Source organism: Chironomus tepperi, unplaced genomic scaffold (genome assembly GCF_022539635.2).
Source record: "Chironomus tepperi strain 1889 unplaced genomic scaffold, CSIRO-AGI_Ctep_v1 contig_376, whole genome shotgun sequence".
NCBI classification, from domain to species: domain Eukaryota; kingdom Metazoa; phylum Arthropoda; class Insecta; order Diptera; family Chironomidae; genus Chironomus; species Chironomus tepperi.
The window spans coordinates 115,585-129,123 of NW_027226498.1; the positions used below are offsets into that span (position 1 = coordinate 115,585).

Consider the following 13,539-nt stretch of genomic DNA (forward strand, 5'->3'; position numbering starts at 1 on the left):
AATGTTGAGACTTTTTTTTTTTGACTGCCATACTTTAAACATTTAAAATATTATTGATTTTTGATGTAATGATATTTTTAAGTAATTACCTACATTGTTTACTGCATATTTAATGTTATTTTATAGGCTGAAACAATAAAATTAAATTGACAGAATAAAAATAAAATTGTTTGCATACAGTTTTAAAATTATTTTATTTATTTGTTAAACTTAAACTGTATTCCTAGACATACTGAACAAAGAAGCAAAATTGATAGTTCTTTTTTAGCAAGTTAAGTTTAAGTGTAGCAGTTTAATAACGGGAACTATGAATTTGGCGATAACATAAAATATTAGAACTAGGGATTTCAATACCGGACCAAAATCTCAATCCCGGGATTACGGTATTGTGAAATTCTCAATCCCGGGATCCCGGGATCAATACTGATATCATAATTTACTCAAAATCCGGTATCAAATTATGCTCAAAACGGCTCAAAACAACGGAAACTAACTAAATTTGAATTAAATTGAGGTTGAATTGCCATTTAAAAATGAATCTTATTCAAAAACGGACTTCTTTAGCTCTACTTTAAACAAGTTTCAAGTTCATATTGATTCATATGTAAAGAAAGATTCCAGGCAATTCATATTCGAGGTTAATTCCGACTAGGATTTTCAATACCGATATTAAAATCTTTCCAATATCGGTATTGAATATAAATATTTCATATAAATCAGTTCCGCTATTCAAAACCATAATCCCGACAAGTTTTAACGTTTCTAATGATATGAACTGAAAAATTGATGTTAATCAGTTGAGAAATAAGCAATCTAATGAAAACGACGATGATTTGTTTTTGGATCAGTATCCGTCTTGTACCAGTCTTGAATAAGTGCAACAAGATATTGTAGGATAAATTGTGAATAAATATTTTTGATCGTTTTTTAGTCAACATTTTCAATTTTTTAATAAAAAGGTAGAGCTAATGAACAATTTAAGTTAAAATTAAACTATTTCTTTGCAAAAAAATTCAATTTTAAATTTGAATATTGAATAAAAAAAATTGAAAATCCTAAGAATTTCTTAATACCGTAATACCGGAATACCGAAATTTCAATCCCGGGATTTCGGTATTGGAAAATCGAGCCGAATCCCGGGATCCCGGGATTGAAAACCCTAATTAGAACGGATCATGAGTGATGTAGATAGAATGATAAAAGAAACGAGAACCTTAAATTCATCGTAACGGACATTTATGGAGCGGACCTGTATGCATTATAACTGACTGAATTTATGGAACGAGAGATACCATGGTACCAAACCTAAAAGGGAGTTTTAAATTAGCTTATACGTCCAGAATATAGATTTTAGAATTATTGTTAAGTTTAAAATCTTTAATAGTTATTGAAACGTTGTCACTCGAATTAAAAAGGAGGGAGGAATGATGAAAAAAAAATTACAAAAGTCCTCGTGTTATTGATCGAGGGACTTAAGCGCATTTTTGTCCCAGCGATCAGCAATTGATTAATAAGTCACTTCCAGAACTAAAACACAAGATCCAGTAATATCCAGTTCACTTCCAGAACTAAAAACAAAGATCCAGTAAGATCCAGGTCACTTCTAGACCTAAAAACCAAGATCCAGTAAGATCCAGATCACTTCCAGACCTAAAAACCAAGATCCAGTAAGATCCAGTTCACTTCCAGACCTAAAAACAAAGATCCAGTAAGATCCAGTTCACTTCCAGACCTAAAAATCAAGATCCAGTAAGATCCAGGTCACTTCCAGAACTAAAATACATGATCCAGTAAGATCCAGGTCACTTCCAGATCTTAAAAACAAGATCCACATAAAACTTCCACAAATTTAAGAACTTCATCATTTAACGGATTTTCATAATTCAAATCTCATAACGGTCAAAAAAAATTCAAACATTGTTCAGTAAACACTGTTAAAACATCGACAAACATTGAAAAACACTGTAAAACAATGAAAAAACGTGTTGTTGTTTTTGTTGTTGTTGTATATGAAAATGAAAAACTGTTAATTATAGTATTTATGCGTTGATTTGAGACTTCGAAATGACCGATAACCCAATAACTTGATAGAACGAAGCTATTAAAACAAACCAGAGCTCTCTACGATGTCTAGTTTTCGAGATCTCGCGTTCCAGCCGAACGAACGAACGAACGAACGAACGAACGAACGAACAAAGTGCATTATTAAGCTAACTTTTTGAAAACAAGTTTCAAAAATGCGCTAAAAACACTGGTGTGCCACTTAAAAAAGTTAAAAATATCTAGTTAGGGGCCGTTCACTTATTACGTTCGCTTTTTAGGGGGGAGGGGGGTCTAGGATTTTGTAACAGCCTCAACCAAAAAATTTTTTTTGTAACGACATTTTGTAACGAGGGGGGGAGGGGGGGTCTAGAAATTCGTATTTTTGCGTAACGTAATAAGTGAACGGCCCCTTATTTCTTTTTTAAAATTTGTACCAAAAGGGTTAATTTATCATGGTCCTTCAATTGATCGAAAATCGATCACGATCGTGATCGAAAAATGATAGATCGATCTTCGATCATTCGATCACTTTTTTTACTTTCTGATCGATTGATCTATCGATCAAAAAAAATTTTTACTTCGACGCGGCGGCGACGCAAAATTCATCTTGGCGTCGACGCAGCGGTTATAAATCAAGAAAATTGCGATCTGACACACGTGGGTGTTTCTTTGGATAAATTTTTTCAAAATTTTCGACTTTGAATTAATTTTTCTAATAATCTGGTAATTTTATAGCTCCATTCTTTATATACACTTACGGGATTTGTGCAGATCTTTATTTCTGTACAATTACTTTTTACCGTCATGCTTTATTTAATTAAATATTTTAATTTTTATGCCGGTTTCTCGGAATCAAAATATCAAATTCCGACTTTCAACATGAATTTTATGCACTTTATTCTACCTGTCACTATGGTTGAGTTGATATTTCGAGTGTATTTCACCTAAAACTATCGTTTGTTGCTCTTTAAACGCTGCAAAAATCTTTAATTAAAGAGAAAAATTGAAATTTTAGTGATTCCTAGAAACTTTTTTCCTAATCCGTGAGAAAATTCGTTTTTTGATTTTATGTTTTTGCAGGAGTTATAGACTAACAATACAAAATAAAGACAGATTTAGATATAATAATTAATATTAGAACGAAATTAACAGTTAGTTAATTCGTTTAATAAGCTAAAGTAATGTTTTTTTATGAAGCAAATTTTGTAGTTTTTGAGACACGAATTAGACGAATTTGACTTATCCAGAGAATCACCCACGTACAATTTTATTACGCGTCAATTCGGCGGCGTTTTGTACGGCGAAACTCATTCGTAGAAAAATATTTGAAGAAAATCAGTGAAAAGAATAAAATAAAAGCGTGTAAAAAAAAAAAACTTTTTAAAAAACACGATTTTAAAAAAGACTAAAAAACTTTAAAAGAAAAATGTTCTAAAAAGTAGTAAATAAAAAAAAAACGTTAAAAAACTTTTTAAAAAACACGCTTTATTTTTTAACACGAACTAAGCGAAGCGAAGTGGAGTCCGACACTACTGTGACCTAAGAAATGAATTTAGATTCCGGTTTTTGCTGTAATTATAGCTCGATCAGGAAAATTGATAACAATAAAATCATTAATTAGCTAAAAAAAGATAATTCTTGTGTTTCTGACATTATTTGATTAGTTAAAGTTTAAAATTTTAACAAATCAAATTTTCTAAAAACGACAACATTAGAGACAGGAATAAACGGAATTCAACCAATCTGTGGAAATATCCAAAAGCTTGTATCATCACTAGGGTTTCTAAAAAACGGCATTTTTAAGTCCCTCGATCAATAACACGAGGGTTTTTGTAATTTTTTAGAATTTAATTTTGAAAATATGTATAGGTACATATTAGGGACCGTTCATTAAATGCGTTACGCAAAAAAACTAATTTTTAGACCACCTCTCCCCCGTCCGTTACAAAATGTCCAAGCAAAAAAATTTCTTTTGTTTAGTTCTAATTCGAATACAAAAAAAAGTTACGTACTGTATAAAAGTTAATTAGGCTTATAAGCAGAAAGAGGCTTATAATGAAAAATTCGAGCAAATTCGAGTTTCTAATGTGTCTACGGAATCCTCGAAAAAATTAAATTTATTGTAATCACAGCCAGTCATATTAATCTTACGAAAATTTTTTTTAATATAAATCGTTTCATTCTAATGGAATTAATTAACTAATTAACGAATATAACACAGGAATAAAGAGAGGCAAAGAAAACATGGATCAGCAAAATTGTTTTTCACCAAAATCTTCATCTCCAAGGAGAATACAGGATAGTAGCACAGGAACACTAAAAACTAAAATATCTTTAGGTCAAAAATATCCACAAATAATAAACAGTGGACCATTCTATTTAGTTAAAGAGCCTCCAGAAAAGAATAAATTGACAGCATCAACGAATATGTAAATATATTTGTGTATATTTAATGAAATTTGCAAGATAATTTATAATATTTCAGGCTTCAATATTATGGACTAGAACACACATATAATAAATTTAATAGCAAGAAAGTTAAAGAGCAGCTTTCTTCTTTTCTTCCTACACTTCCTTGTGTTATCGATGGACCTGGAGTAATTGTACGATTTTTTTCTTTCTATATCTTAATTTTACCAATTTTTTCTAAATAAATTGTACTTAACTGAAATCCTTTCTTTATAAAACAGGATAATAGCTCTTTACGCAGCGTTATCGAAAAACCACCAATTTGTGGAAAAGAATTACTTGCATTAAGTTCTATCCAACTTGCTGGATTTCGCCTTCATCCAAATGTTCCTGTAAGTTATAAACATTTTTCTTATACTTTAAAAAAATTTAAGCTATTAAAATAATCGTGTATTTATAATCAACTTAGCTTCCTGAAAAATATCGTATTTTGAATTCAACACCAACTCGAAAGCATAAGAAAAAAGATAAGAAGCATAAATATGATAATAACATTGTTCAAGATATATCAGCTACTGGTGATCAGCCTGATATTCATGAAAAGAAGCACAAGAAGGGTAAGCGGCACGACGACGATAAAGAAAGAAAAAAGAGGAAAAAGGAGAAGAAGCGTAAAAAACAGAGTAAGCACAGTCCAGATCATCCTTCAAGTATATCAGAGACCCCATAACTAAAATTTTAAAAAAATATATAATTTCTAAATAAAATATTGTATTAAATTTAATATATTTTCCAAAAATGCATAAAGCATTCATTTTCAATGTCATCGGGCATTTAAGTTTCAAATCAATGCATAAATACTATAATTAATGAATTTTTGATTTCAGTACAAAATGGTATTCAGTTGCGGGAAATTTTAAAACTTGCAAAGCCGTTAGAAAGTTTGAATCCCAGAAAACCGTTATAAGAAAAATTTATTTTTATTGTATATTTTTTTGATAAACCAAATGGATCTTGTTTTTTAGGTTTGGAAGTGACCTGGTTTTTACTGGATCTCGTTTTTTAGGTCTGGAAGTGACCTGAATCCAACTGATCAATTAGTGATCACTGAGACAAAAATGCGCTTAAGTCCCTCGATCAATAACACGAGGACTTTGGTAATTTTTTTTTAATAGTTCAGTTCCATAAACTTATTGCCGGGCACTTAAAGTTTCCAATCACAATTATAATTATTATTATTATTACGAATAGTTCTTCATGTAAATCTCTTTTTAAAAACCGTTGTAATCAAGCATGTTGCTTGGAGTTACAACGGTCGATATATGTTTGTATTTTCTATCGGTTATTACCGATTTAGATAGTTTACCGGTTTTGTCCGATTTTCTTTTTTGCGCATTTTTGAAACTTGTTTTCAAAGCGGTAGCTTAATAATGCACTTTGTTCGTTCGTTCGTTCGGTCGGTCGTTCGGCTGGAAAGCGAGATCTCGAAAACTAGACATCGTAGAGAGCTCTGGTTTGTTTTAATAGCTTCGTTCTATCAAGTTATTGGGTTATCGGTCATTTAGAAGTTTCAAATCAACGCATAAATACTATAATTAACAGTTTTTCATTTTCATATACAACAACAACAAAAACAACAACACGTTTTTTCATTGTTTTACAGTGTTTTTCAATGTTTGTCGATGTTTTCACAGTGTTTACTGAATAATGTTTGAATTTTTTTTTTTTACCGTTATGAGGTTTGAATTATGAAAATCCGTTAAATGATGAAGACCTTAAATTTGTGGAAGTTTTATATGGATCTTGTTTTTAAGATCTGGAAGTGACCTGGATCTTATTGGATCTTGGTTTTTAGGTCTGCAAGTGACCTGGATCTTACTGGATCTTGGTTTTTAGTTCTGAAAGTGATCTGGATCTTACTGGATCTTGTGTTTTAGGTCTGGAAGTGAATTGGATCTTACTGGATCTTGTGTTTTAGTTCTGAAAGTGACTTATTAATCAATTACTGATCGCTGGGTCGAAAATGCGCTTAAGTCCCTCGATCAATAACACGAGGACTTTTGTAATTTTTTTTACTTCACTTCGTCGAGATCGGACGTGTTTTCACGAAGTAGGTTACTTCATTTTTATTTATACATTTTTCTTTTATTTTATTCAATTTTAGAAAAATTAAAATTAAAATTATTCAATTTTAGAAAAATTGAATCGTCGTTTATTACGTTCTATACGTTTACTACGTTTACGTTTACATCATACACAAATATAACGTTTATGGACGATATCAATTATTGGTGTTTTACTTTCCCAATCCGACAGAGCTAAGCTAATTTAATAGTTTTTAAGCTGAATAAGAAGATAATTAATCTGTGGAATCACCCCTTAGCGCCAAACTTTGCTCAGAAATCAATGTAAAAACATTGCAAAACACTGAAAAAACCACCTAGCTTTTGTTTGCAACGGTTTATTTATTAATTTATTTATTTTTATTCATCTTTCCTCTCTTAAATCAAGTGACAGTGTTACTAGAACGTTAAAGCACTACGATTTTATCCTTAAGAATTAATCTTAAATCTATATTATGTATATATAAGCTCATGTATACAGCGCATAATGTGTTTTTCTGTTATTGATGTGCAGCAGCTAATTTCAAAAATTTTTGGTCTCAGGTATAGTATTAATGCAAGCTCTCGTTCCAGCAAATCAGTAAGTTACAATGTATTCAGGTCTGTTCCAGTAAAAGCCCTCAACGGTGAATTTACAGCTCTCGTATCTTTCTATCTCTAACAACATCATTCATGACCCGTTCTTACATCTTACGTTGCCTAATTCTTGGTTTTTTCATCATTAAACTGCCACACTTAAGAAGCCGAAGTATCTAAACTTCCGTAAAATCACGAACGAGAAAATCACGTGAGATTCGAAAGCAGGAGTTCAAATTACACAACAACTTTCGTGATCTACACCCTGCTATGTGAGGCACTATCAAGGCACTTTTGCTTCTTACAAAAATAAAAATTGTTAGTTATAGTATTAATGCGTTGGTTTGAAGTCTCAAATGCCCGGCGATATAATAACTCGATGGAAAGCAGCTTTTGCGATAGAAGAACAAACAAAACAGGTTAAAAATTTTAAGACGACTTGAACATGTGACCGGAGAGAATTTAAACAAAAAATTATATTTTTAAGGGCTACTTTAAAATTTCATGCGTAAAACGCTCTGAAATTAAACAAAAACTAAATTAATTTAGCGCAATTCTCCGCAGGGTAAATCAGCAAAAATCAACTTTAAAATAGATTTTTAAGTTCATTATTATTCTATAGTTAGTCAGGTTTTGAGCTTAGAAAAAAAAAAAAAAAAAAAAAAACCTTTAGCTATTCAGATCTATAAGATCCAGAGCTGCGCTAGGACGATTCGCGGCTAATGCCACTTCTTTGATGATATTACTGCCTGTAGCCTTCAAAGGGAGGCTGTGAGCCGCGTTTCCACTACATATGATTCGAAAAAGGACACGTGAAAAATTTCCAATGCCTAGTCTCGAACCCATGATCGATAGATCGGTGTTGCAATAATTATGTACCGAAGTACTAAACCATTCCGCCACCGAGCCACTTCGACTCACAGTTTTGAGCTTAAATGTTGTAATTTTCCAAGCTATCACCTAAACTAGCTTTTTAATCGATTCTATGGTGTGTTGCTTCGTGACCAAAAATGGAATTCAGTTATGGAGAATCAAAAATTTACAATTTAAATCACATTTTAACACGACCAAACACAAACCAAATGAGAGATTATTCAATATTGCTCATGAAAACCATGACCGCTTGGGAGGATATCACAATAATTAGGTACCGAAGCAAGAAACCATTCCACCACCGACCTCCAACTCACTTTTGTTCATAAATAATGAATTTAAAGTTGTGAAAAATTGTTCGAAGAAGTGTACATATTTCGAAATGGCACAACTTTTTGCACGAATTTGTGCAGTTATTCGATTTTATGATTTTATTTTTAAATACATATATCTGCAATAAATGATAAACAATATTTATACATGTGGTCATACAGACAAACTTCGCCCCAAAATCGCCCCAAACAAAACTAACACTATCACAATTTTCCATTGTTCTCCGTGTAAAATACACATAATAGTGTTGGTAATTTTCAAAAATTTAACGGTCACTTTTTCGTATGACCACATATATATTGATGATAAACAATAAAAGTCATCAAATGTCAAAACCAACATTACAGTCTATATTACTTCTCAATGAATAGTACTTTTATTGATATTTTGTGTGGTCTTTTGTTTTGTACAACTAATAATAGATGCAAAACAAAACCTCTTGATTGAATTAACGTAAAAATAGCTTCAATGATAGAAGTTCTATTGTTCGAAGTAGAAGTTATTATAGGAAAATCAATATTTATGGCGCCTTTCAGAAAAAATTGAATAAACTTTAAATTTCAAAGAATAAATGATATTTCTAATATTAGCCATTGAAAATATGGCAAATTATGGATTTTTGTAAAGCTCTTTAAGTAACCAAACAACTCTGAAAAGCTAAATTTTTCTTTATTGGGACAAAATTTTGAATTTGAATTGAATACCTAAAAATTTACTAATCTTTAAAAGATTTTTTTAACAATTTAAAGCTAAAATGTAAACACTTAATTTTCTCAAAAAATTGAAGTAAATTTTGATTGGCTAATATTGTAAACATTAGCTTATAGTGTTCTATAACACAACGATGAAAATTTTTTCGATGCGTTTAACTAAATTTTCATATTTTCAGATTTATCACTTATCAATTACGAATATAATTTTTCTGTATTTAATGCTACTAAGAATTCAATAATTCTCTCAACAAAAATTTAACGGACGAGTCCTAAAATAAGGAATACAAAAAATAATTTATTTCAATTTTTTTTTTTCTAAAATAAGGAATAAGAAGGAAAGGCCTTCAGAATTGTTCGTATTAACATATTTAAAAAAATTCAATTATATACTGAGCAAATCCATGAGTGAAAAAATGCTATAAAAAGATTTTGATTTGCAATATTTCTTTAAATACGTCCCAATTCTTAATTTTTTTAAACTAAAGATGTATAAAAACTTGGTCTGCATCTTTCCTGTTTAAAAAAGTGTAGAATAAATGGCTATTAAGAGAGATATTGTCAAAAAACATCCGTCACTCGGTTAACTTTACGAAAAATTTTTTTACAAAATTTAAAATATTTCATTAATTGCTCAACTTTGCATTGCAAATATCGTCTAAAGTCTTTCTAATACTTGATTTGCATTCTTTTTTGTGGATTTAAAGCGTTTAAAACACTTAGTTAAGCTTAAAATTGCGAAAAATGCGTCACTCGGTTAACATTTTTACGTACGTAAAAACGTAAGAAAAACGTAACATTTCAAATTTATTAATTTAATTAATTTTGGAGGAATATAAGAGCATCAAATATAATCGCTTTTCATTCCATCAGCAATAATTGATGACATGCTTAAAGTTCGAATTGTAAATATTAATAATTATGGATATTTTTAGGAAATTAAAAACGACAAGTTGAGAAATATTGCACATCGAAATTTTTCAGTTCCGTTTACTCATGGATTTGCTCTACTGCAGGAATGCCTATTAAAATAACATATTTCAAAAGTTCGAAACTTCTTTTTTACGCAGCTTCATTTTTCCGAAAAATTCTTCTGAAGAAAAAATATATTTTCTTGTTGACTTGAAAAAAATTACAAAAGTCCTCGTGTTATAGATCGAGAGACTTAAGCGCATTTTTGTCCCAGCGATCAGTAATTAATTTATAAGTCACTTTCAGACCTACCTGTAATGTGCGAACAGTTGATGCGGACGTTGATTCGAACAAATTTGAATCATATTTCGAATGTTTTTTCAGAAAAAAATCCGCCATCTTGAAAAACATCAAAACTTTTAAAATTTTTAGTTTTTCATGATTTTTAGCTTGAATGTTTCATTTAAATCAAGATAATCAATTTAATTATGTTCATTGAAGCTTTTTTAATCATTTAATCGAAGTTTAAAGCTAAACTTATCAGCCTAAAGTTAGTTTTTTCAAAAATTATTCCAAATTTTTGGTTTTGTTTTCATTGTTTGTTTACAAACATTCTGAGAAAACAATGAAAAACTTAAATGTCTTTAATTCACTTTTCTTCATTATTTCAGACTTTTTCTTAAATTTTTTACAATTATTTAGTTTAGTTTAAGCAAAATCTTGCTTTAAAATTAATAATTAAAGGCTAATCTAGAGCTTTTTTGGTTTAGATTATTAACGTTCATTTGAAATTTAAATTTGTTTCCGAAAATAAGAACCATTCGAAATTAAAATTCCGAAAATAAGAACTCGTTCGCACATTACAGAGACCTACAAAACAAGATCCAGTAGGTTTATCGAAAAAATATACAACAAAAATAAATTTTTCTTATAACGGTTTTCTGGGATTTAAACTTTCTAACGGTTTTACGAAATTCAAAATTTTCCCGCCAAAAGTTGTTCATGCTTTGCACTGAAGACCAAAATTTATTAATTACCTATAGTATATTAAGACGTAACGGTTTTCTGAAATTTAAATTTTCTAACGGTTTTGAGGAATTCAAAATTTTCCCGCCAAAACTTGTTCACGTTTTGTACTGAAAACTAAAATTCATTAATTATAGTATTTAGACAATGTTTCAAGATTTTTTAATGGCCGTCGCCGCAATAATTTTATGAAACTGAGCTATTGCAAAAAACCAGAGCTCTCAACAATGTCTGGTTGCTGAGATCTCGCGTTCCAGCCGACCGAACAAAGTGTCTTATTAAGCTACCTTTTAAAAAAACAATTTCAAAAATGCGCTAAAAAATCCTTGTCTGAGTTTCTAGAAGAAAAAAAAAACTAATCTGGGTATCTTGGCGTAGATTATTTATTGGTATCTCCATATCTGGACGTATATGGTTCTTTGGTATTATTTTATCTAGTATTGGATAGGTTACTTTTAACACTTCAAGAAAACGAAATAAACGTCTTTATTCACTCACTTAACATCATATACAGTATTTTAATCATATCAATTGCTGTAAATTAAGCTAAAATTTTGATTTTAAAAATTTGTTTTCTCAAGGATTCACTTAGGTAAACTTTTTAGCGCATTTTTGAAATTTTTTTCAAAAAGGTAGCTTAATAAATCACTTTGTTCGGATGTTCGGCTGACGATAAAAACTTTTTATCAAGACATCGTAGAGAGCTCGGAATGGTTTTAAAAGATCAGTTCCATAAAGTTATTGCGGCGCCGGGCATTTAAAAGTTTCAAATCAACGCATAAATGCTATAATTAACAATTTTTCATTTTCATATACAACAACAACAAAAACAACAACACGTTTTTTCATTGTTTTCCAGTGTTCTTCAATGTTTTTCGATGTTTTTACAGTGTTTACTGAACAATGTTTGAATTTTTTTTACCGCTATAAGGTTTGAATTTTGAAAATCAGTTAAATGATGAAGTTCTTAAATTTTTGGAAGTTTTATATAAATCTTGTTTTTAAGATCTGTAAGTGACCTGGAACTTACTGGATCTTGGTTTTTAGGTCTAGAAGTGACCTGGATCTTACTGGATCTTGGTTTTTAGGTCTGGAAGTGACCTGGATCTTACTGGATCTTGGTTTTTAGGTCTGAAAGTGACCTGAATGCTACTGGATCTTGTTTTTGACGTCTGGAAGTGACTTATTAATCAATTACTGATCGCTGGGACAAAAATGCGCTTAAGTCCCTCGATCAATAACACGAGGACTTTTGTAATTTTTTAAAATTAATTTTTGATAATTGCCAACACTATTTTTACAATCGTACAAATAATTCTAAAATTATTGTTTTAGACCGGAAACCCGTCCCGAGTCCCGAAAATCTTCTGGGACTGGTCCCGCAGGTTGTAAAAAAATGTTCTTATAAACTCTTAACAAAATAAAAAGGCTAAAAATAAAAGACGTTTAATTTGTAACCAAAAATTTAAATGCAAAATTAATTATTTAATTTTATCAAAAACACGAAAAATATGGAGCTATAAATTCGTATTTTGAATGTTTTTGAGTTAAAAATTTAAAATTTATTTTGGTATTTTGATTTTTGTTCTGAAATACAGTGGGAAATAATAAAAACCAAATCAAACAAACACTTTTAAATAAACCTATCGATTTTAAGCTAATTTGAGGTTTTTCAAATTGATTACAAATAGGGTAAAGAATCTAATTTTTGTGGTAATTCCATTCTTCAAGACTTTAAAATTTCATAACTTTTCACACATTAATTCTTTTAGGATAATTTCTTTTGCAAAATATTCAGGAAACAAAGAAGTTTATTTTAAGCTAATCAAAGTTTATCCTAAAGTAACAGTTTTCGTGAAAAACTGATTTTATTAGTGAATTTAATTTTTGTGGTATGAAATGTAATTTTTGTGGTAAAAAAATCTATTTTTTGTGGTAATAATAAATTGAGAATTTCTAGCTTAATTCTTCAAGGAAATTACCTAAATTTATTATCAGAATTATATTCAACTTATTTGAGTTCAATTTAAGTCTGGAAACTACGTGGAAAATGATAAATTAACTAAAAAAAGTTGAAAAAAAAATTTAACGAATTTTCAAATTTTAAATGAGATAGGGGAGCATCGACTTTACGGAAAAATCAACCAAAAAATCTCTTAGAAAAAATACCACAAATAATTTTTGATTTCTAATTGATTTTTTTACCACAAAAATTACATTCAATGTTTACATATTTTAAAAGTGTTTTTTTAGTTAAACTAATTAACTTTAACTATTTAATACTAGTTAATGTGAAAATATATGGCTTGTTTTATCATTTTAGTCCACTTCCTTAAAGAATCAGTGACAAATTCTTAAGAAAATATTTAATTGAAAATTGTAGTAAAAACTTGAATTTTTAGGGTAAATTTTTGAATCATAAAAACTTAATTATAGTAAAGTAACAGCTTCATAAAACTACACATATATCATTATTGGAGCATTCTTTCATCATTTATTAACCTTTCTGGTAGTAAAAAGTATTGTAAAATAGA

The 13,539-nt window shown here is 29.7% G+C and overlaps 1 protein-coding gene across 1 annotated transcript; it reads left to right on the forward strand.

Annotated features, from left to right (window-relative positions):
* Positions 1 to 4,136: 4,136 nt before the first annotated feature.
* On the forward strand, positions 4,137 to 5,251 carry MED19 (mediator complex subunit 19). The gene is made up of 4 exons (XM_070647666.1): positions 4,137 to 4,472; positions 4,529 to 4,646; positions 4,734 to 4,844; positions 4,922 to 5,251. Exons 1-4 carry the CDS (start codon positions 4,288 to 4,290, stop codon positions 5,180 to 5,182), a joined length of 675 nt encoding a protein of 224 aa, XP_070503767.1. The 5' UTR covers positions 4,137 to 4,287; the 3' UTR covers positions 5,183 to 5,251.
* The last annotated feature ends 8,288 nt before the right edge of the window (positions 5,252 to 13,539 follow it).